Source organism: Saimiri boliviensis, chromosome 14 (assembly GCF_048565385.1).
Source record: "Saimiri boliviensis isolate mSaiBol1 chromosome 14, mSaiBol1.pri, whole genome shotgun sequence".
NCBI classification, from domain to species: Eukaryota; Metazoa; Chordata; class Mammalia; order Primates; family Cebidae; genus Saimiri; species Saimiri boliviensis.
The window spans coordinates 79,406,993-79,431,982 of record NC_133462.1 but is presented as its reverse complement, the minus strand read 5'-3'; the positions used below and the strand labels follow the sequence as shown (position 1 = coordinate 79,431,982).

Here is a 24,990-nt window from a genome sequence, read left to right as displayed (position 1 = left end):
CTGGGATTAAACCCAGTTATTCTGAACCTAGATCCCACCTTCTTAACCACTAGGCTGTGTTGTCTCCCTCAAGGAGAGACCTTTTCCCGATTTAGACAAATCCAAGTATCTTTCTTATCCAACTTGATTGTTGGTAGAATAGTGTGGTCTAGCATCCATGTCACTAATTTCTCTTATTTCAAGACATACTATCTATGTTAAAAGAATTTAAGGAAGGTAGACTAAATGTTTTTCTTTTCCCTTATTTGACTCTTAATCTTTTTATATATTAAGTGAAAGAAATGTTTTGCTGTTGACCTATAACTAATTGAATTGGCTCTAAAAGTGAGGGCCACCATGGAATTCATTGGCTAGAGTGAATTTTGTTTGTGGATTCAGAAGCTGGGCAGGGCAGGACATGTGTCCATTTGTTTAATTGTGCAGTGAGGAGGATCGTTGTGCAGTGAGGAGATCCTGTCCAGGTTGGATGTGGGTAAGTTGAGGTAGGAGACATCACCATAGACCTCTTTGCGTCCTTCAGCAAGTAGCTGAGAACAACCTTCTTTCTCCACCTTTTGAATGAAGTTAATCTGCCCAGACCTCTTTACAATATAGGACTTCAAAGATGAAAATAAAATATTTATTAAGTGCCAGATACGTGCACCAGGTACTGTGTGGATCAGATTCAGCCCTCTCCCTAAAGAACTTAGAATCTTCAACTGCACAGACATGAGTATGTACAAAGAGCCCACATGCTGATACATGTCCCTCCTCCAACCTGTCACTTTGAAAGAGCCACCTCTGGCTTTGAGCTTTGGGATGAGATGAAGGCAAGGGTCTCAAGGGGGTCAGTAGTGCTGAAGGTACAGGCAGAGAGGAGAAGGACCAAGAACAAACTCAGCACATGAGCTCTTCCTGGGCATGGTCGTGGTGAGAGACATCAGAGGGAAACTGGGCGATGAGAGATGAAAGTCATCAGTATGGTGATGGCTTAGAGACTTTGCTGGAAGCCCCAGCTAATACATGCAGATGGCACAAGCAGCATCGACCAGTGGGACTCTCTGCAGTGATGGAAATGTTTCATATCTGTGCTCTCCGTGACAGCAGTTCCTAGCCTCATAGGACTGTTGACTATTTGCTTTGTGAGCACTGTGGCCACGGGACTGAATTTTTCATTTTAGTTAATTTAAATGTAAATGAAAGCAGCCACATGTGGCTGAAGGCAACCACATTGGAAGCATAGTCAGAGAGCTTTGTTATATTAAAAAATCACTCCGTGTGCACAACTTTCACTTAAAGACAATGGCCTTGCAAGGTGCATATGGTGGTGTTATCCTTATAGATAAGGAAACCAAGGCTCAGAGCAATTAAGTAACTTGCCCCAAAGCCCACAAGCCAGTGAATGACAGAGCCCATGCCCATGTATCCTGGCACTCACCCTCCCTGCCTCTAGTTCCTCTCCTGACAAGTGACTGTCATGGACATTTTACAGCTCTCGCAAGTGGCTGTCCCATGCAGATGTCCCAGGTGACAGCCACACACACCCTGTGATCTCATTCTGCATCTTCAGTGAGTGCAGATTGTGTGCTCCTGTGCTGTTTCCCCACAGCTAAATTACTTACACCTTCATGGCTCCGTGCACACTAGCGATTAAAGACTAAAGCAAAGGATCACCAGTCCCTAAGATGTGATACCCTTCCTCTAAATATGCTCTTCATTGAGAAAACGGATTCTCTTCTGTTCTGAAAGAGAAGTAGGGTCATTCATTGGTCAAGACCAGTATAGCTGAACCGGGCTTTCTCTAGTTCTTTATGTTAGAGAGGCAGGAGGGTGCCCCGCTCCCAGCAACAGCTTAGTGGAACTATCAGCTGGTGAGTCAGCAGCTACTGCCACTAACCTTACTGTTCTTTGAGGGAAAAGATGAACTAGATCCTGCCTCTGGAGGTTGTGGGGGCATTTCAGGAGAGCTAAGATAAATGCCATGTGCTGTATGTGTCCCCCAGGGTATTAACTGCTATAATCCAGATTTCCTAAGATCCTTTTTGTTGTAATGTCAGTATAAAATATGCAACATTAGTGATAATGCCATATAGTAATAAACTTCCAAACCTACTTTCCTAAATATGTGTATTTAAAAATAAGTAAATTATAGGAGCAAAAAAAAAAAAAAACTTTTCAGGAAAAGTGAAAAGCTTGGCAACCAAAAGGTGCATTTTCCTGCCCAAAAGGTACTTGTCAAACAGTCTTGTAGCTCAGAAGTTATCTATAGCAGGCTGCAGTTTGCCCAGCGATAGGAGGCCACCTATGTCTCCACACGTTGGTAGGACGTATTAGTATGATGGTGCTTTCTCTAGCTATGTCTAGGGAGATATCTGACTTTTTGAAAAGCAGACCAGGAAGCAGTCATGCATCTGAGTGAATGGTATTTCCTTCCGTGTCCTGTCTGGGGAGCTCTTATAAAAAGTACCCAACCCAGCATCTGAATACATATGTGGGTTCCCAGTGATTCTGCCGTTTCTCAGATTACTGACAGGATTTTTTAAGATAGTCTTTCAAACCTAGACACCGTCTTTAGCATAGCTTGTATAGCTTCAGCATTTGTAGCAATGGGGTGTGGTTGGGATGAGACTTCATTGGAGTTTACTCATCCAGCTAAAGGAAACAAGTTACTACCTTAGAATGCTGACATTATTCTGTCAGAGCAAACCAGGACCAGCTGGGTACTGGACCTGCCTAGCCATCAGATCTAGCAGTACCTCTTGCACTGAGCCTTTTCTTTTTTCTTTTTCTTTTATTTTGAGATGGAGTCTCCCTCTGGCACCCAGGCTGGAATGCAATGGAGAGATCTTGGCTCACTGCAACCTCTGCCTCCCAGGTTCAAGTGAATCTTCTGTCTCAGCCTCCCGCGTAGCTAGCATTAAAGGCACCTGCCATCATGCTCAGCTAATTTTTGTATTTTTAGTAGATACAGGGTTTCACCATGTTGGTCAGGCTTGTCTTGATTTCCTGACCTGATCCACCTGCCTCAGCCTCCCAAAGTGCTGAGATTACAAAGGTATGAGCCACCATACCTGTCTGGGCTGAGTCTTTTCTTGGCCAGATTTTGACTGCCTTGCCCATAGTTCTTTCTAAATCATGTCCTTAGCTGAGACTTTCAAGGTTACCATTTTTTGTATTATTTATTTAAATGAAAGGCCTGTTTTATATTCACTTTGAAAAACTCATTATTTTATAGTAATGAGTGCCACACATTTGGGACTCTCTGTAGACTCTCAATGGTGCTACTTTTTGGCCTCATCCTTCTTCCAGATTTTCTAATAAGAAATATTTGACCTTTGGTTCTGTGCCTTTGGCTCAGTGCCTGTCCACTTCTCCTGTGACATCCCAGTCAAGTGTCCACTTCTTCAGAAGAGACGGGCTGGAGTCTGGAAAAATGCCAGTTTTCAGAGGTGCATTTCTGGATGCATGAGGCTGAGTAATTTCAAGACAGTCCTGCAAGAGGGCTGCCTTCCATACTCTGCCCAAGGGTTGTAAACTCTCCGCTGCACATCACTGGCTTTTGGGAAAATGTGTTAAGCCCTGGAGAGCAAGAGGCTGACCTGGTTCTCATCATCATCATTGTCATCTCCAGGTGTGGAGATGATGCACAACAGACCCTACAGATACATATTCCAAATACATGGTTTACTCAGACCCTGTAGATACTGCAAATTCCAAATCCTCCTGTGCTTGGGTAAGCCTGATAAGGAAGTTATTTTATAATTATTTTTAGTGGGTCTGATTAAGTTGTATTACATGTTTCATCAAAAACATTGCAAGCCCAGCATGTCTGTCATTCTAATAAATGCTTTTTGTACAGAAATAGCCCTTTGAGTATATAGTCAACATATCTATGTAAACACACACACACATACACATACACACATTTGCACTATTTTATAATCTGGCTACTTACAAGGATATTGTGAACATGTTCTATGTTACTAAACATTTTTCTACATGGTGATTTTTTAAAGTGTATCACATTTCGTTATACCTACATATGTAATTTTAACCAGTCTCCTTTCATGTGAGATAATTAGGTCATTGTTAATTTTTTTTTTACCATTATTAAAAAGTCTAAGATGGACATGGTATTTTATGTATAAATCTCTTAACACATTTCTGATTATTACCGTGGATTGAATTCCTAAAAGTGAAACTCATGAGTAAAATAGCATGAATATTTTTAAGGTTTTACAAAATTTATTTTTTAATTGGCAAATAAGAATCGTATATCTTTATTATGTACAACATATTTTGAAATATATAGACACTGAAGTGGCTGAATCAAGCTAATTAACATATGCATTAGATCACACAGTTACCATTTTTTATGGTGAGAACACTTGAAATTGACCATCTTGAAATTGACCAACACTGGAAACTGACCATCTTGACCAACTTGAAATTGACCAATTTTCAAGAACATATAGTTAGTAGCTGTAGTCACCACGTGGTGCCATAGCTCTCTTGAACTTATTCCTCTATCTAACTGAAAGTTTGTATTCTTTGACCGACATCTCCCCACTCACATTTCCAGCCCCTGGTAACCACCATTCCACTCTCTCCTATCAGTTCAGCTTTAAGTTCACATGTAAGTGAGATCATACAGTATTTGTCTTTCTGTGCTTGGCTTATTTCACTTAGCTTCATGTCCTCCAGGTCCATGTTGTGGCAAATGGCAATTTTCCTCCTTTTTAAAGGCTGAATAGTATTTCATTGTGTGTATATGCCACATTTTCTTCATCCGCTTATCCACTGATGAACACTTGTGTTTCCTAATCTTGGCAATTGTGAATAACACAGCAGTGAAAATGGGGGTGCAGGTATCTTTCAGAGAGGCTGATTTCAGTTCCTTTGGGTGTGTACCCAGAAGTAAGATTACTGGATCATGTGATTGTTCATTTTTGAGGAACTTCCATACTGTTTTCCGTAACAGCCATACTTTAAGGTCTTTGATTCCTAGGGCCAAATTTCCCTCCGGAAAGGTTATACGTATTTAGACCAAATCAGCACAGTGCTCCTTTCCTCACATCGTCACTGACACTGAGTGTTTGGACAGGGAAGGTGTTGTTCACTGTTGGTCTTCATGAAAGTACATTCAGTCAGTCTGTTTCCCAGGGAATAAAACTGACATCGTCTCCACTCTGCTGGTTTCAGGAAGGTGGGGAAGCACTCCATTTCTCAGGTATCATGTTTTAGTTCTTCAGATGCATAGAAGTGCCTGGTGTGGAAGCAGTATGCCCCAATATGTGTTAGAACTCTAAGATGTTCACAGGCTTCCTGCCCCCGGTGTGCACACGCCTCACGGTTATTCACTCAAACACTAATGTGGGTGTTGATGAGAAGGAATTTGGATTTTGCAAATGTATTGTGGTCCTAAATCTGTTAAAGAGAAATTATCCTGCCTGGGCCCAACCTAACCATGTAAGCCCTGAAAAGGAACCAGGTTCTTCCTGACAGAAGAGAGTGCAAGCACAAGAGGGATGCAGCCTCAGGAAGAGCCCCCACTGCTGGCTTTTTTTTTTTTTTTTTTTTTTTTGAGGCGGAGTCTCGCTCTGTCTCCCAGGCTGAAGCGCAGTGGAACGATCTCAGCTCACTGCAACCTCCGCCTCCTGGGTTCAAGCGACTCTTCTCCCTCAGCCTCCTGAGTAGCTGGAACTACAGGCATGCGCCACCATGTCCAGCTAATTTGTGTATTTTTTAGTAGAGGGGGGTTTCATAATACTGGCCATGCTGGTCTTGAACTCCTGAATTTGTGATCCTCCTGCCTCAGCCTCCCAAAGTGCTGGGATTACAGGCGTGAGCCACTGTACCCTGCTTTTTTTTTTTTTTTTTTTTTGGCAGAGTTTTGAGTTTTGCTCTTGTCACCCAGGCTAGAGTGCAATGGCACAATCTCAGCTCATTGCAACCTCTGCCTGCCGGTTCAAGCAATTCTCCTGCCTCAGCCTCCTGAGTAGCTGGGATTATAGGCATGCACTACCACACCCAGCTAATGTTTTGTGTTTTCAGTAGAGACAGGGTTTTGCCACATTGGTCAAGCTGGTCTTGAACTCTTAACCTCCTGCCTCAGCCTCCCAACGTGCTGGGATTACAGGTGTGAACCACCTAGCCTGGCCGACCATTGCTGGCTTTGACAATGGGAGGGGTCACATGGCAAGGACTACATGTTGCCTCCAGGAGCTGAGAGCAGTCCCTGACTAATGGTCAGCAGGGACAGAGGACTTCAGTCCTGCAGCCATAAGGAAACAATGACAATGCACATGAAGGCAGATCCCAAACACCAGATGAGAACCCACCAGTCAACCGTTTGATCGCAGCCTTGTGCTGAGCAGAAAAACTAACCATGTCCTGCTTAGACTCCCAGCCTAGAACTGTGAGCTCACAAACCGACACAGTTGAAGCCACTGAGTTTTTGGTCATTTGTGATGCAGCAATTAAAACAACATAATACACAGCATTTAAAAATTTGAGTGTAGAAATCTGTGTAGAAACCCCAGCCAGCATGCAGCTGTGTGTGCTAATGTAGAAATAAGCTGTGCAGGCTCAGATCCCATGAACTTCTTGAGCCATTCTGGTTTGCAGTGAGTTACTGTCATCCAACACCACATTTTGTGTTGTGTTCTGTTTTCTTTGTTTAAGGTTTTCTTGCTAAGTCACATTTCTTGCACCTGCACTGGAAGCAGTTGATTTTTTGAACATGTTCTTGAATCCGTTAACTCTCCTGCCTCTAGCCGTTTGATGATGTTCATGGAAGCAGCATGAGACACGTTTAAAAATTGCTCCCTGTGTCCCACACATCCTCTTTGCTGGCCCTGGGCTCTTGGGTGAATATTTAGCCCTCAGTCCTGTCTTCTCTGTGCTTTGAGGGGAATTGTACCTATTCTGCCTGCCTGATGGCAGTTACTGAAAAGAACCAGTAAAACAGTGATTATAAATATACCTTGTAAGTTAAAAAGCTGTATTCAAGTGGAAAGTGCACAGATACATGTATTCCTAACAGGTGAGGTTGCCTTTAATTTTATTTATAGTGAATTTAAGTCATTGCTGTGTTTCAGAGCTGGGCAGTGTGTTTGCATTTGTCTTCACTGCTGGGTTCATTACCTGCAGGTGCTTGTTCTTTTCCTCCTTCGCCTTGACCTTTCCAAACTGAAGCATCTGGGGCTGAGTCACCAGCCTCAGGGCCGGGGTGTGCTTGGGGGTGACCTGGGGCCCCTGTGAGCTGAAAAGATGATGGGGGCTTTTCCACAAGCTCTCAGCCTCATGACTGAGACTCATGCTTGCTGAATTCTCGGGCTCCCAGCCTCATGCTGCTGTGAGCACACTGACCTCTGTGTGTTTATGTTAAAGATTTACGTCCACCTGAAGGAAGGCGGGGGCCCAGATGGCCTGGATGCACTGAAGAATAAGCCCCAGCTCCACAGCATGGTGGCCAGAAGCCTGTGCCGGAACGCGGCAGGCAAGAACTACATCATCTTCACGGGGCCCAGCATCACCAGCCTGACCCTGTTTGAAGAGTTTGAGAAGCAAGGTTAGTCAAGGGGGGAGCCAGTGGGGACACAGCCCTGCCTCCCCCGGGAAAGTGCTTGGGGAGGTCCAGGTGGGGGTACAGGTGCGCGGTGACCAGACCAGCACAGACCACAGAATCCCAGGTGATGAGGCCCTTCCTTGAGGAAACAGATGCACCAGCCGCCTGTGTACCTGGACCCTGCTGGGCACTAGAGATTGCAGGGTGAGTGAGCCACAGGCTCAAGGTCTAGAGGACACGTTGGTGCAAAGCTCTGCCCAGTCTTCAGGGCATTTCTTTGTGTGTCCTATGTTGGAAACCCGCAGCCCTCAAAGGTCTGTGTCGCCTGGGCGCAGGTCCCAGTAAGACTCTAGGAAGTCTCTGGAACTCACCCACCATCTATAATGTAACCCCTTCCCAGGAGACAGACAAGAGTTGTATGAAGACAGGGAACAGTACAACGGGCCTCAGAAAAATTTTAGGTACCCTGGGTGCTAAGATGCTTGGTGCATGCATGGCAAAGAGTGACCAAGCCTTCCTTGGCTCTGAATGAAACAGGGGCTATAGAAAAAGATGTGGACCAGTTCAGGAAGCCCTGTGGCAAGCTGCATTGGCCTTTGTTTTATCCTACCTTTGGGGATTTAGAGCCAGTCCGCTCAGGAGAAGCACAAAAACTGCTGTCTCCCCTGCAGCAGCCAGTAGACTGGAATTGCAGGCCTTTTGCTCAGCAACAATCAGACATCTGACCTTCAAACTAGACCCTCTTAAGTAATGAGGTGTAGAAAGCTGACATCCCGGAGCCCTGGCAGCTGCAGTGAGGCAGCAGCCCTGGACTTCACTTTCTTCTGGCCTTGGCTACATCTTACTCTTCTGCAAAGCCCAGGTCTCAATAGTTCCTTGTTGGAAGAATCAAGGGTAGAGAGATCAGATGATGTGAAGTGGGGCTGTGAAAGTAAAGTGAGAGAAAATTGGCCCTGCAGCACAGTACCCACCTACTTTGGAAGAATGGTGGATCCTCTCTTCAAGCACAGGGTGAGAACCAGGACTGCCATCTCTCCTCCCAGCTTGTGCAAGGCCAAGTGCGGGTACCGCGAGTGTGTTGTTATGTGTGTTCCAGGGCCTGTTCCCTGCCTCATACCATCAACCTGGACTAAGAGGAGGGGGGAGAGGTGTGTGTTTCTGTGTGTGTGTGGGGGGGTCTGTGTGTGTATATGTTTGTGTGTCTATGTCTGTGTCTTTGTGTGTGTGTATCTGTGTGAGTCTGTGTATATCTTTATGTGTGTCTCTGAGTGTTGGTGTGTGTCTGTGTCAGTGTGCGTCTGTGTGTGTGCATCTGTGTGTGTGTATGTGCAACTGTGCCCATGTGTGCATCTGTGTGTGTCTGCCTGTGTCTTTGTGTGTCTGCCTGTGTCTTTGTGTGTATCTGTCTTTGTGGGCGCATCTATGTTTACATCTGTGTTTATGTCTGTGCGTTTGTATCTGTGTACCTGTATGTTAACTGTGTGTCTGTGTGTGTACTTGTGTGTCAGTGTGTGCATCTGTGTTTGTGTCTGTGTGCATCTGTGTGTGTTTCTGTGTATGTGTGTGTGTCTGTGTGTGCAAGTCTGTGTCTGAGTGTGTGCGAGTGTATGTGTCTGTGTTTCTGTCTGTGTGTGTGTGTCTGTGTCGAGTGGGCTGGATGCTGTGCAGACAAAGTAGAGTGGGGATGCCAGAGGAATATCCTGGGTCATCAATATGGTTCCCAAAGAGCTGGGTGTGCTGCTCCTGTGATTCTGAGAAGGGGATGCCTCTTGCCTCAGAGAATTAGAAGAAGGATGGGAAAAGAAACTTCTAGCTGGAAGAAAATATTTAGATAGGGAATTTGGATTTTTTTCAAGAGGTTAGGTAAGAGATAAAAAAAGATCTCCTTGCCTATTTTTAGAAGCGTTTAAACTGACTGAGCTCTTCACCCAGGGCGTCATCATGTACCTCCTCTGCTGTGACTGAGGGCAGTGTCCTCCAGCGTGTCCACAGGGATGGTTGCTAGTGGCTGCACCCCACCTCCCCAGGACGCAGATCACATGGGTCTGGGCCGGTGTCCCCTGACCCTTGGGGATTCTCACAGGCAGCCAAGTTTGAGGAGAAGAATTGCAGCAGAGAGTCTGGCTGTCCCTCCTAGGGCCACACAGACCAGGTTGTAAAATAAAAGCCGGAAAGGACATTCCTGGAATAATTTCTGTGTTTATAAAGGGATAGATTCATGGAAATGTGGGTGCTACTGGATGTTCTTCTTTCCCTCTTGTGAACATGCAGCTTCTCTTTGGCTGGTAGTATAGATTGAGCCCCAGATGGGGGATTTTGGACATCCTTACCCTTGTTCATGTCATCCTCCTCCCTGTTTTTAAGAACAGATTTTTCTTTTTAAATCTCAAGATGAGGGGCCAGGCGCAGTGATTTACACCTGTAATCCCAGCACTTTGGGAGGCCGAGGTGGGTGGATCACCTGAGGTCGTGGGTTCAAGACCAGCCTGACCAACATGGAGAAACCCTGTCTCTACTAAAAATACAAAAAATTAGCCAGGCATGGTGGCACATGCCTGTAATCCCAGCTACTTGGGAGGCTGAGGCAGGAGAATCACTTGAACCCAGGAGGCGGAGGTTGCAGTGAGCTGAGATCGTGCCATTGCACTCCAGCCTGCACAACAAAAGTGAAACTCTGTCTCAAAACAAAACAAACCAAAATCTCAAGATGAGAGTAGCTTGAGTGGTCACATCTGTTGCTAAGAACGAAGCTGCGAGCAGCAGACCCCTCCTCTTTTCAGCAGCAAGACTCGAAAGCAGCTCTGGGTGCATCTTCCTCCCCACGGCCACAAGGAAAGGAATCTGGAAGAGGGAAAGATTCATTCAGCTGTCTTTCTTCCAGAGCAGAGTGGGATGCGGGGATGAGGAAAGCAGAGGCATGGGATATGGCATGTGTTCAGGTGACCCATGGCACTGTCGGTTCTCCTGGGGCAAAGTAAAGGCCGAGACTGCTCCCAGGGTCTCTGCGCCCCTCCAGGCTGCTGGGGAGCAGCTGAGTGCTTGTTGCCTCCTGGCCCAGTAGGGTGGGGTGGGTCCATGAAATGGAAGGACCTGAAAGGCCTTGGGTCCAGGGTGGAAGTGAGCAAGTCCTCGGTGGGCGTTTGTTCATACTGGTCTCTACCGCCCACCAGCCACCCCATGAGAATTTTCCAGGCCTGAGAGACCAAGGGCAAGCTGCTTCTTACTCAGGAGGCTCTCCACGCACTCATGGAACGACACTTGGTTTAGTCCACGTTCTTGGATGCATCTTTCTTTTGCATTGAACGTAGCTCCCCATTGAACGTCAACTCCCCAGGAGTTGACCTGGAGAATTGTATTTTGGTTTTTAGAGTTCTTTAGGGTGGACTTTTCCTTCTCTAATACTTTATTGCCGTATTACATTAAGCTGGTAGATTGATTAGACCAATTTAAAAAGTCAGAGTCATGTCGGTAGTTATTAAGTAGATGTTTACTGAATCTCAGGTTCTACGTAGCCCCAAGGAGATGGGGGCTCCATTTGACAGCTTCCTGGGGTGCGGTGTGGACTGGCTCAGTGCTGGGCTCACGGCCAGCCATGTCTTGGCGAGACCATCAGGATGACGTAACCATGGTTGGGTTTGGACGCTGGACAGTCCTGGGCTTCACGCCTGTCTGCCCTGCCAGCTGTGAGCCTGGGGGCCTCGCCCTTGTCAGGCCTCTGTTCTTCTTCTCTAATGTGCGTGCCATCACCTGTAGAGTGTAGAAATTTCCGGACGTAGGTGGGATGAGGAGTGCACGTGTGCAGCGCTGTGCTGGACACTGAGGGTCCAGGTGGCAGTTCCTGCTGCTGCTGCTGCCCATCTGTTGCTCGTGCTATGGCCCTACATGTCATCTTAGCATATTGTGTGTTATTAGGGAAGAACCTAGGGACACTGTCACGGGGGGAGACCACACTGCTGAAGTTTTGAGGGATATGACACCTCAAAACTTCAGCAGTGTCTTCTAGATGGTCTGACTTCCAAGCATCAGCCTAAGAACCTGGCAGTCCTGTTCTTTCCTTGGGGGTGCACAGGGCGGAGGAGCCACTGGCATCTCCCATGATGGTGGGTGTGTGATTCTTTATCCCTCTCCCCCCAGGGATTTACTGCTGTGGATTGCTCAGCGCCCGGAAGAGTGACTGCACCGGCCTCCCACTATCCATGCTGACCAACCCAGCCACCCCTCCGGCCCGGGGCCAATACCAAATCAAGATGAAGGGGAATATGTCCTTGATCTGCTGGTACAACAAAGGACACTTCCGCTTCCTGACCAACGCCTACTCCCCAGTGCAGCAAGGTGAGTACGGGCCCGCCATCAGCAAAGCAGGGCATGGGGTGACGGAATGAGCTTGGCCCTGCAGGGCGTGGGTGGTTGGATGAGCCTGGGCAAGCCCAGCAGCTGCGGTGCACGTGGTGTCCACTGTGGGCTGTGCTGCTCTGGGCTGCGACTACCCTCGGTTATTCCCCAGCGTCTGGGGCCATGCTTCTAACTGTGGCAGCTGCAGGAAGCAGTGCGTAAGCGGTGAGGAAAGAGCTCCCTGTTGAGCAGTGCCAGACTGATGGGGTTTGCAGGGGACTCAGGCAGCCCCTGGAAGCCCCCAGGTTGTACACAGGGTGTGATAATGGGCTGCATTTGAATGGCATTTCACTTTATCGTCTGGGATTCTGTGAAAAATCTGTTCTGATGGGAGGGAGAAATCCAGTTCTTATCTTTTAGTGTCTTCTTAGATGTTAATCAGGTGCGCCATCAGGTTCATCAGCTGTTCCCTGATTTCTTCATTGATTTTATTCGGGATTTAAAATTCCATTTATAACAAAGGGAATTACTTAGCAAGGAGTCTATGCTTACAGTAACGTACAGTGAAATCATCACTAAGCCGTTGAAAAGAACATTGACAGGACAAAGGGGCCCTTCACAAAAGCATTCCCGGCGGTGCAGTGCGTGGGGGCAGCGTCCCCTGCCTTCACATGGAGGCTTTCCTCAAGACAAATGACAGTGAATGGAGAAAGACCTCTTTCCCCTGCACTCGTCAAGGAACACTGCCAAGGAGCCCAGGTGTCAGTGTGCGTATTTGTACTCTCACATGTATGTGCGTGTGGTGTGTAAACTTGCCTGGCATGTTGTGTGTGGTGTAGATGTGTGATGTGGAGTGTGTAGTGACATGCATGTATGGTATGGTGGGTGTGGTGTGTGTGGGTATATGTTGGTGTAGTGTGGTGTGTTGTGTGTGGTGTGGGGCATGTGATATGTTTGTGTGATATGTGTGGTGTGTGTATATGTTTGTGTGGTATGGAGTGTGTATGTGATAGTATTTGTGATATGGCATGTGTGATATGTATGTATATGTTGGTGTGTTGTGTGCAGTGTGGAGTGATGTGTATGTTTGTGTGATATGGTATGCGTGGTGTGTGTGTATATGTATGTATGGTGTGGAGTGTATATGTGATGTATTTGTGGTATGGTGGGTGTGGTGTCTGTGTATATGTTGGTGGTGTGCTGTGCTGTGGAGTGTGTATGTGGTATGGTATGTGTGGTATGGTGGGTGTGGTATGTGTATATGTTTATGTTGTGTGTGTGGTGTAAAGTATGCATGTTACATGTATGTGTGATTGGTGCGTGTGATGTGTAAATTTGCATGGTATGTGCGTGTGGTCTGTATGTTGGTGTGGTGCAGTGTGTACAGATGTGCATGTCTGTGTTACGAGTGTGGTGTATGTGGCGTGCATGTGTTGTGTGTGTGTGTTGTATGTATATCTGTGGTACAGTTTGTCCGTCCATGTTTAATGTGTGTTGTTAGTTTTTTACCATCTTTCCCGTCCTGCTAGCTTAAGTTGAATCACACCTCAGTGGAGACTGTCATCGAGGGACCCCAGCAGATGGGTGTCAGTACTCGATTTGGGTGTGGAGGACTGCAGGGAGCTGTGCTCTTGAGTGCTGTGTCCAGGATCAATTGAAAAAAGGCTTGCGCCAGGCATGGTGGCACCCAGCTGTAGTCCCAGCTACTTAAGGGGCTGTGGCAGGACATTGCTTGAGCTCAGGAGTTCAAGGCCAGCCTGGGCAACATAGCAAGACCCTCATCTATTTAAAAAAAAGGAGGAGGAGGAGGAAGAAGAAGAAAGAGGAAGAGAAAGTAGAGGAAGAAGAATGGAGATGAAGAAGATACAGAAAGGCTTGGAACTGGCCTTGCAAGCTGAAGGCTAGAGTTTGAGTTGGACTTCCAGACCCCAGTGGTTAGGGTCTTGGTGCAGGATGAGGGAATTTCCAGGGAACATGTTAGAGAGTCAGGGGCAGAAACTGCTTCCCACCAAATTATTTTGTTTATTTATTTATTCTGGGGATAGCGTATTGCTCCATCATCCAGGCTGGAGTGCAGTGGTAGTATCACAGCAGCCTTGAATTCCTGAGCACAAGCAAACCTCCCACCTCAGCCTCCCAAGTAGCTGGGACTCCAGGTGCATACCACTGCACCCGGCTAATTTTTTTTGTACAGATAGACTCTCACTGTGTTGCCCAGGCTGGTCTCAAACTCCTGGCCTCAAGCGATCCTCTAGCTTCAGCCTCCCAAAGTGCTGGGTTTATAGACATGAGCCACAGTGCCCGGCCCCACCGATTTACTTTAAGTCATAGCCTCTGAAAAGGTATCTCAAGGCAGGACATCATGTTCCTCTGAGCTTAGTGAAAGGAGATAATGAAGAGAAAAGAAAAGAATCTTAAATCCTGGGAAGGATTTAAGATGACAAATGTTAAAAGCCTAATTTTAAGGGTTGGTGCTTCAAACAGGGTTTAAGGGTTGGTGTCTCCAAAGCAGACACCAAAGGAACATGTAAGGAGGATATCGATGAAGAAATTGATTTTTAAATCTGTTGAAATTTAGTGTTCCTGTTTAATGTCGTTACAATTTCTGAATGCAGAGTGCTCTACTTTACATCATAAAGTTCAGAATCCTGTTGTCTCTTAAAAATCCCAAGGAGTAGCTGGGCATGCTGGCTTACGCCTGTAATCCCACCACTTTGAGAGGCCGAGGCAGGTGGATCATCTGAGATCAGGAGTTTGAGACCAGCCTGACCAACATGGTGAAATCCCATCTCTACTAAAAGTATGAAGTTTGGTGGGTGTGGTGGCGCATACCTGTAATCCCAGGTACTCAGGAGGTTGAGGCAGGAGAATCGCTTGAACCCGAGAGGTGGAGGTTGTGGTGAGCCAAGATCACACTATTGCACTCCTGCCTGGGCAACAAGAGCAAAACTCCACCTCAAAAAAAAAAAAAAGAAAAAAGAAAAAGAAAAAAAGAAATCCCAAGGAGTATGATCAAGCATCACTGCAGCCTCCCTCCCCACCTCCAGGGCCCTGGTCCCCTCCCCCAGTACCTCTAGAAAGCACTCCCAGGGAAGTTCACACTTGCTCAGTGAGCACTTCCGGTGGCTGCTTGAGGTGGGCACAGACCTGGGTGCAGCTGGAATGAGCAGGAACCTACCCAGGGGAAGGTCAGGTCCCTAGCCATTTCTCCCCAGGAAATCTGTTTTGTGGTTCACATCTTAGAGTTCTTTTTCTCATGAAGAGAGATCGTTTTCTGTGCCTCATATTCCTTCCTTCTCTTTGGATGTGCCATAATTTCTTCAGCCAGTGCCCCTATCAATGATCCATTTTTTTTTCCAAGATGGAGTCTCACTCTGTCATCCAGGCTGGAGTGCAGGGACACGATCTTGGCTCACTGCAACCTCTGTCTTCCAGGTTCAAGGGATTCTCCTGCCTCAGCCTCCTGAGTAGCTGGGACTACAGGCATTCACCACCACGCCTGGCTAATTTTTGTATTTTTTGGTAGAAATGGGTTTTCACCATATTGGACAGGCTGGTCTCGAACTCCTGACCTCATGATCCTCCTACCTTGGCCTCCCAAAGTGCTGGGATTACAGGCGTGAGCCACCATGCCTGGCCAGTGATCCACTTTTTCACAGTGTTAATGATGATATGGTGATGTCTTCATACATAAACACTGGGCACATCTTTTATCATTTCCTCAGGATAAATCCAAATGTGGAAGTGCAGGCTTGAAGGGTGGGATCAGTGGAAAGGTTTCTGGTGATGTGTCGTCACAGGCTGTACTTCTGCACTGTCACAGTGGGCACAGGGGACCAGTGTGCCTCCAGCTTTACCAACACTTTTTATTTTTTATTTTTTATTTGTCATTCTGACAGGTGAAGTTGCCCCCAGATTTTAAATATCAATCGTTCTGACTGTGGGAGAGGTTGCACATCTCTCCATGTGTTGATGGGCCAGTTTCAAGTGGTTTGTGTTCCTTATAGTTTTTCTTTTGAGATGTTTGTCATGTTCTCATTAACTTGAAGTTTTCTGCCTACAGCCCGTTGTTTTCTATATTTCATTTCCATTTGTCTTTATGATTCGTATTTCGTAGTGTGAAAAAGTTTTCATTTCTCCATAGGTGGATGTATTGAGAGCTTCTCTGATATCTTCTCTGCTCTCATGTTTTAGGTTTCTCTTCTGTCCCAAGGCTAGATAAGTTTAGTTCACCTGCCTGTTTTATGGTGCAATGTCGTGCTCTTTACCATAATCCATTTCAAATTTATTTTGCTGCGTGGCATCAAGTGGGCCTCTCTTATTTTGTTATTGTTGTTAAGTGAGCAGGGTGAGTTGACCCAGCAGCTACACCTCCATGCCTAAACCATTTATTGAATAATTCATCTTTTCCCTATTTATTTTAAATCTCACTCAGGGCCAGGCGCCATGGCCCACACTTATAATCCCAGCTACTCGGGAGTATGAAGCAGAGGATCACTTGAACCCGGGAGGCGGAGGTTGCAGTGAGCCGAGATAGTGCCTTTGTACTCCAGCCTGGGCAATAGAGCAAGACTCTGTTGAGAGAGAGAGAGAGAGAGAGAGAGAGAGAGAGAGAGAGAGCGAGCGCGCGCGCGCATGCATAAATCTCAGATGATAAACTGAAACATTGTAAATTCTAAAGACTGCTTCTTAGCTCTGTTACATTCTGTTCTGTTATGACCATATATACTCTCATTGAAGTTGAGCAGCATTTCCAATTTTAGGAAATATATAACTAAGTATGAACATTATAGGAATTGATTTATTAATTTTTACTCCAGATTCTAAGGAAACATGAAACTTTTTGTCACACAGTATGAGCATATGCGCAGGCTTTTCAGAAATGTAAACACAGGCTGGTGCAGTGGCTCACACCTATAATCCCAGCACTCTGGGAGGCCAGCGTGGGAGGATCACTTGATTCCAGGAGTTTGAGTCCAGTCTGGGCAATGTGGCAGAACCCCATCTTTACAAAAAATGCCCTCTCCTGAAAAAATTAGCTGAACATGGCATAGCTATAGTAGTCCCAGCTGCTGGGGGGTTGAGGGACGCTGGGGCAGGAGGATTGCTTGAGCCCAGGAGGTAGAGGCTATAGTGAGCCAAGATCATGACACTGTACTTCAGTCTGAGCAACAGAGCGAGACTTTGTCTCAAGAAAAAAATTTTTTTAATGCTGTCATATGTCAAAGGATATTCCCATTGTGAGCCAAACCCTTTTGCTTTTCTTAGAAATCCACCTTGGGTCTGTCATCTTCATCCTGTAGTCTGCCCATTTAGGATTCAGATTCACTAAGACTAATAAGAATGGAGAATATCTGCATATGAAAATGAATCAGGTCTTGATTCATTCACTTAAATTTGCAGAAGGGTAGCAGGAGTGTCAGTGAAGCCACTAACAGCCAAGGAAGGTGTTAGAACAGCTGTTAGAATGGGAAGACAGGCCCGTGTCAATCTTGGGCGTCACAGAGACAGACATGGAGAAGATAGCCGTGTGCAGATTCCCACAGAGCTCTCAATACAGCGTCCACCACGAGCCTGGGCATGATGTGCACGGCATTCTCAGTGATTAACGCAGCCAAGACAGTAACTACAGATTTCTCTTGCTAATATTGCCAACGTTAGCAATCAGAAGATGTCACAGGATGGCTGCCTTACCTTTTTCAGCTGGGGTACTGTCTCAGAATCCAAAATATCATGGGGAGAGGAGAGTGGTCTGGTTTATAAACTGGGGAAATGTTCAAAGAGAGGAGGATGCAGGTCTGGTGTGGAAACAGCTCTGTTTCAAGCTGAAACCCCCATGTCAAATTTACAATTATGAAAAAGGATGGAAAAGAAATGAAGAGTTAAAGAAGGTCTCCCATGGCGAGGTAGATTGGGACATTGGCAGGCCAGGAGCCTCTGCCCTTGTTGGGCTGGAAACAGTAGGTGAAATGCTGGAAACGGTCAGTAGCTACGGGGATGGGCTGTGGGAAACCCCGAGATCTTCACAGAGCAGCCCTGACTCACCAGAGACACTAATGATTTAAAGCGGGCATCCTGAAGTTCCAGGAAAGGAACTGACGGGATTTCCCTTTCTTTATAGGGATGGTCTCACCTGCTCACATTCACTTGGAACCCTAAAGGGGCCAGAGCCTCCTGAAACCCAGGGAAGGTTGTCATTGGAGGTCAGGCAAATCAGAACATAGCTGGAGATGGGAAGCCTCCATGGGCCACGTGCTGGGACCCCAAGTGTTAAACAGGGTTCCTCCTACTCGGTCTTGGGGGCAGGGCGGCTGAGATAAGGGACCAGGGACAGGAACCCTCAGGAGGGACGTTGGAGAGAGACTGCAGTCCTTGGGGCACTGCAGGCCCAAACGCCCTCCCTCGGGCCTGGTGAGCTGCACCCTGGAGAGCGCCTGTGCCCTGCAGGCCCCCGACAGCTGAACTTCTCTCAGGAGGTGGGCTCCATAAGCAAGTGAAGGCGCCCACAGTCTTCTGGCCAGGAGGAAGCCCCCAGTATGTATGTGGGGGGAGGGCAGGGAACACCATGGTTTTCTGGCCCTTGGAGAACTTTAGGGAATTTGTTGCCTGGGCCCCTCCCCGGTCCTGCATCTCTAGGGCAGGCCTTGGCAGCTAAATTTCCCACAAGCTGTCCAGTGTTTCTTCCATGGGAAGTGCTACTATTTCTGAGGAAAGAAGGAAAGAGCCTGGCTCAGTCTGTATAAGCAGATCTGGGTGACCGTGGTGTCAGCCACAGTCCCTCACTGAGAGTTGTGGGGGTGGGAGGTGGCTGGCCTCAGACGAAGCTCCCTTGGGCCTGCAAAGGACATGCCCATTTCACTTTGACCTTGTCCATTTCAGTATTGCTGAAATTTCACAATCCTGTGAGTTAATCCCTTAAAAAAAAATACAGAAAAATGGCACTGTGCCCAAATCCCTTGCTGCAGTGAGGGAAGGTCAGTTCGAGGAAACATAAACTCCAGCCATGCTTGAATGTCCACGGCTACTTGGAAGAACGTGTCCTCCCCCTCTTCCATGTTGTCTGCAGTGGGTGGAACATGAGGCAGGCCTGGGAGGAAGCCAGAAGGGCCAGCAGGGGCTGGGCAGTGGGGCAGGAGGGCTCATGGTTTCTGCTTCTCAGGCCGTGCCAGTGAGATTTGTTAATCTTGCCATGACCTTCGCAGTGCCCCTGGATACATTCCCAGTTGTACTTAGTAGAGGAAAAGGTGTTTGAGGGTCTAGGGCCCCCGAAGTTCTAGGAAGCACAAAAGGATGGAGCCTGGGAGATGGGAGGGTTGAAAAGGGCAGCTTCCTCTTTCTTCTCTGAGCCCCTGATTCCTTTTGGCTGAGCGTGGAGGCTCGAACTTGTAATCCGAGAGTTTTGGGAGGCCCGGGTGGAGGACCACTTGAGCCAGGAGTTTGAGAGCAGCCTAGGCAACATGGGGAGACCTAGGCAACATGGGGAGACGTAGGCAATATGGGGAGTCTCTATTTAAAAAACTATTTTAATTAGCCAGGCGTGGTGGCATGCACCTGTGGTCCCAGCTACCCAGGTGGCTGAGGTGGGAGTATCTCTTGAGCCCAGGAGTTTGAGGCTGCAGTGAGCTGTGATCATACCACACTTCAGCCTGAGTGACAGAGCAAGACCTCATACCCCCCCAAAAAGAGATAATAATTCCACACTTTTGCTTTTTTATTTTTTTAATTTATTTTGAGATTTTTATTTTACTTATTTTTATTTTTCAAACATTTTATTTGTTTATTTTTATTTTTGAGTTTTTCTCCTGTTCCCAGGCTGGAGTGCAATGCCAGTGATCTCAGCAAACTGCAACCTCTGCCTCCCAGATTCAAGCGATTCTTCTGCCTCAGTCTTCTGAGTAGCTGGAATTACAGGCGCCTGCCACCATGCCCAGCTAATTTTTGTGTTTTTAGTAGAGATGAGGTTTTGCCACATTGGCCAGGCTGGTCTCGAACTCCTGACCTCAGGTCATCCACCTTCGGCCTCCCAAAGTGCTGTTATTACAGGCGTGAGCTACTGCGCCCAGCCACCTTGAGAGGGGCGTTCAGCAAGCAGGGAAGCTGGAGGGGCTGGCAGACGCCTCTCCACTCTGAGGCTTCCTTTTGCTTTTTTAAATTGACAAACAGTAATTGCCCATTTTCATGGGGCACATAGTGATATTTTGATACATATAATGTATGGTGATCAGATCAGGGTAATTAGCATATCCATTATCTCAAACACATACCGGAAGATTTGTTAAAGGATGCAAGATCACAGCTTAGATGGGAGGAGTGAGGTCTAGTGCTCTATGCAGGGTGACTGCATAGTCACCCTATGTAGGGTGACTGGAGTTGCCAGCACGCTTTTGCTTTGATGAAGGTAGGTGGAAAGGGCTCCAGGGTGCTTGCGGACCTCAGACACCACCTCTTCCCAGCATCCCTCGCCTAGCCTGGCAGAAGGGGACGGAGGGAAGAGTGAGTCCTGTCCCTGTTTTCACTTTTTTCAAGGCCCAGTTGGGTGCAGCACCCTGCTCTGTGCTACTTAGAGTCCCTTCAGACCTGCCAGGGTCCTGCACCTCTGTGAAGCCCCTGTGACCTGGGGCGCTGTGTCTGGGCTGGGACTTACCATCACACTCATCTGACTCTGATGTTTTCCTCAACTCCTCTGGAGCATCTGGTGGTTGGTGCTGATTGTTTTTCTTCACTCTCCCTCTCCTCTTCCTCCTTTTCCTCCTCCTCTGCTCATTATTAAGTTGGGGCAACTAAGCTGAATGAAGATAGACACATTTGTAAACTGGCGTTTGGAGGAGGTGTGCAGGAAGGGGCTTACCTTGTCTCTCGCCTTCAGGAGTCATCATCAAGAGGAAGAGTGGGGAGATCCCATGCCCCTTGGCCGTGGAGGCGTTTGCTGCTCACCTGAGCTACATCTGCAGATACGATGACAAATACAGCAAGTAAGTGAACGGGCTCCTCCACCACAGAAGAGATCGGGTCGTTGAGCCATCACAGAATAGGTATATTGGCAGATGATCACGAGTTTCCCCAGTGTAAGAACTGCAGGACGAAGACCCTGGGAGGTAAGATCCTGCCCTCGGCCTGGACTTCTGGGCCTCACCCATGCACACCTGGCCGCACCTGGAAGTCCTCTACCCAGGTACTCTGCGCCCCTACTCTCCCAATGGCGGGTTCACGTTCCCTGTGCCCTAAGGCGCCCTTCCCTTTGCTTACCTGAACCCAGCTGTCCCTCGGCAGCGAGCTCAGACCCCAGCCCTTGGCATCGCTTGTCCTATTCCTCTGTCCTGGATTGCTGTCTTACTCCCCGACCCTCCTAACACACTGGGCATCAGCTTGGGCACCTTTATCCTGAGTCACATGTGTTCTAGCACTGGTGATTTAATTTTCTCAAATATGGATGCCCGTTTAGATCACCAGGTATGGTCTCATGTTAAATATACACATAGTATGCATAGTTTACACACAGCATAGACAAGATCCACGAGGTGTGGACATCCAAACCCCTCGATGCCACCCCAGTCTCGTGCCATAATAACCACTGTGATGGGAACTCAAAAATGACTCCTGGTGAACCTGAGACTATTAAATCACTGGAATCGAGCCTTACCACTTAGAACAGGATTGGACTACCTCAAAATTGGATATAAACTGAACCCTCTTTGAGGGTAATCTACATTTCCTGGCCTTTTCATGATGAAGAGGGAAAAACAAGGACCTGGTTCTCTCTGGAAAACTCAGCCTGTGTGAAGCGTAGCCCCACTCCTTAGAGATTCATTGAACAGGTCTTATTGAACACCTACTGTGTGCCCAGCACCATGCTAAATTCCATGAGGTGGTTACAAAGACACTGACATTTAGTTCACTGAGCACCTACTATGTACCAGCACCTTAGTGCATTCTATGAGGTTGTTCTAAAGCAGTTGGCATTTGCAGAGTAGATGTCTGTGGTGCCTGCTGTGTGCTGGGCACTTCAGTCATATTGAGATATTGAGGATAGGGATCCTCCCATGCTTTACAGTCAGGGTGCAGAGGCAAACTCAGAAATGGAGAAGACAGTACAGTAAGTCCTGAGGCTGGTGCCCTGAAGGCCAGTGTCCTCAGGGTCTGGGTGGGCTTCCCAGAGGGGCGACCTCTGTACCTTCATCTGCAGGGATGGCAGGGATGGCAAAGATATGCTTGGGAACAGGAGAATTCCTTGCAGGGGCCTGGAGCTGAGAAAGAGCTTGGCCTTGGGGGAGTGTCCGCTGCACAGCACACACAACACAGCCTTCGAGGGGCATTCAGCAAGGAGGGAAGCTGGAAGGGCTGGAGGTGTCTGTCACTCCAGGGCTGCACACCACCCCAGCACACCTGGCACCAGGCACTCAGGGTCTCTCCTCCAGCAATCCTGATGTTTTCACTTCCTTGGTCTTAAATGAAGTTCACTGTGACAAAGCCCCCAGCTAGAGCTCACCTAACGTCCCAAGCCTGGTTCCTGCCCCCGAAGCCCTCCTGCCTCTGTCGGGGTTGAGCCTGCAGCATCTCATGGGCCAGGGGGGCCTTTGGGATGCATTTGCTGGGTGCCACGAACAATCATCTCACCCGTTCTTACTCCCTGTGTCCTTAGGTATTTCATCTCTCATAAACCAAACAAGACCTGGCAGCAGGTGTTCTGGTTCGCCATCAGCATCGCCATCAACAATGCCTACATCCTGTACAAAATGTCAGATGCCTACCACGTGAAGAGGTACAGCCGGGCGCAGTTTGGGGAGAGACTCGTCAGAGAGCTGCTGGGCTTGGAGGACGCCTCTCCGACCCACTGATGCTGGGAGCGCAGGACTTGGTCAGGGGAGGGGTGAGAGAAGGAGAGCCTGCCATTCAGACCTGCCCACCAGAGACCCGGAGACATCCTGCTGTGTGGCTTGCTGCCTGGGAGGGATGTGCAGGGCCTCTGGAGGGACAGGATGGACTGGGTCAGAGGATGGTTGCTGTCCTCGTTTGCATTCCAAGAAAAGCATGCCCTCCCTCGGGAAAGAGTGCCTCCGGTGTGGTGAGCACCTGCACCCGTGTTCTCAAGGGCAGATTCTCTCATGACACCTGTGGAGCTTGCGAGGTCACGTGGACTGGCGATTGTGAAGGAAGGCCCCCGTGATAGAATGAGCTGGAGCATGCTCTAAGAGATATGCCTGCTTCCTGAAGATCTACAGCAACCTGGGACATGGTTCAAGTTCATAGCTTGAAGGAAGCAAAGACACCCTACATGGTTACAGTGGTTCGGGTGTGGGGGAAGGCCGGAGGGTTTTCCAGCATTTTGCTCATGCGAGCACCTTTGAACGAGTCTCTTAGAAGACATACATCCTGAGTGTGCAGGAGTGAAATGGGGAGTGGGTGCCCATTCTGAAAGATGAGGCATTCCTGCTCATTCCTCTGCTTAGCTGGTAGGCAGGGGTGAAAGGGAAATGCCAAAAAATTGCAGTGAAAGGTGATGCTATTTTTTATTTTTAAAAATATCTTCAGGTTATTTTCTTACTGTTGCTTCAGATCTAATGTAAAAGGCAGACGTTCCCTCCTTTCCACCCCCTACGCTGACCCTGGCCCCAGTCATGGCTCCTTGCATGATCACAGTTCTGTTCTGGCCTGTGGCAAGGCCGGGAAGGGCTGCTGCCTTCCAGAGCAGACGTGGTTGCTCCCCACGAGGCCCACAGGGAGCCCGTGGGCCCTAAGCTTTATCGCAGATGTCATCACTGGCAGAATTACTTGTCTTGAAAAATATGTAGCACTGCTGAAACACACAGCCGAGTTCTCCACGATGGCCATTTGCTCATTGTCTTTCCTCCGTGTGTAGTGAGTGACCCTGGCAGCATTTGCCTTTTCAGAGTGGCCCCTCAGAACAGTAGGCCAGGCCTTGGAAAATCCCCAACACGGGACTGTGGTGACAACCCTGGTCAGGTGTGATCTGACACCATGAGGGCCGGAGGTGGCTGCTCGCCACAGGACTGGAAAGGCTGCGTGCCCAGCACTGGCAGTGAGGCTCACAGGTGCCCCCGGCTGATCTGGGCTCTTTCACAACCCAGGTTTATGCGTCTCCAGGGAGGCTTCGGCGCCAGAGTGGTCGGCAGGTCTGACCGTCCCCACAGACCAGAAACAGGGAATTTCTGGGATGACCCGGTCCCTCTTCAACCCAGTTTATGTAACCACCTCATTTTTTACAAACGCAGAATCTATTCTACTCAGGCTTCGGGACTCTGTCCTTGTCCTCACTCAGTTATCGCGAGTGTTGCTGTCCGCATGCTCCGGGCCCCACGTCGTTCCTGTGCCCCACGTCGTCACGGTGACTCCCCTGCCCTGTGGCTGGAATTCAATGCCATGGATTGCAGGCCAAATTCTAGACGGTGTTTCCAAACACCCTTGCCGTGCCCTTTAATTGGAGTGAAAGCACTTTTACCACATGGAGAAATATATTTTTAATTTGTGATGCTTTTCTACAAGGTCCACTATTTCTGAGTTTAATGTGTTTCCACCACTTAAGGAGACGCTAATGAAAGCCGATGAAGTTTCTTTTCTGTCCAAACAAGTAAAATAAAAATAAAGGTCTATTTAGATGTTGATTCTCTGTTAGTACATGAATTCGTTTAAAAGCCAATGGAACAGGCAGGGCACGGTGGTTCACGCCTGTAATCTCAGCACTTTTGGAGGCTGAGGTGGGCGGATCACTTGAGTCCAGGAGTTTGAGACAGCAATGGAAACGTGGCGAAACCCCATTTCTACAAAAAAATACAAGAATTAGCCAGACTTAGGGGTGCATGCCTATAGTCTCAGCTCTTCAGGAGGCTGAAATGGGAGGCTCTCTGGAGCCTGGGCGGTGGAGATTGCAGTGAGCTGAGACCGGGCCGTTGTACTCCAGCCTGAGTGACAGAGAGCCAGATCCTGTATCAAGAAAAAATAACTTCAAGGAACAAAAATACTGGCTACTCTTTTTAAGACTTGACTTTTTTGTTATATAATCCGGTGTATATGATATTAACTATTCTTGGTGTCTCAAACCACTGAGCAGTTGATGGAAGAGATTTTGTTGTGCTTTGGCTAATAGAAATATG

The 24,990-nt window shown here is 47.8% G+C and overlaps 1 protein-coding gene across 1 annotated transcript in view; it reads left to right on the top strand.

The window, feature by feature from the left end:
* Window positions 1–24,501, top strand: part of PGBD5 (piggyBac transposable element derived 5) — a 93,196-nt gene extending 68,695 nt beyond the window's left edge. Inside the window, exons 4-7 of the mRNA XM_039464321.2 lie at window positions 7,372–7,552; window positions 11,684–11,881; window positions 20,748–20,853; window positions 22,521–24,501. Coding sequence (XP_039320255.1) covers window positions 7,372–7,552; window positions 11,684–11,881; window positions 20,748–20,853; window positions 22,521–22,716 — 681 coding nt within the window. The 3' untranslated portion in view covers window positions 22,717–24,501. The remainder of the gene's footprint in view (window positions 1–7,371; window positions 7,553–11,683; window positions 11,882–20,747; window positions 20,854–22,520) is intronic.
* The last annotated feature ends 489 nt before the right edge of the window (window positions 24,502–24,990 follow it).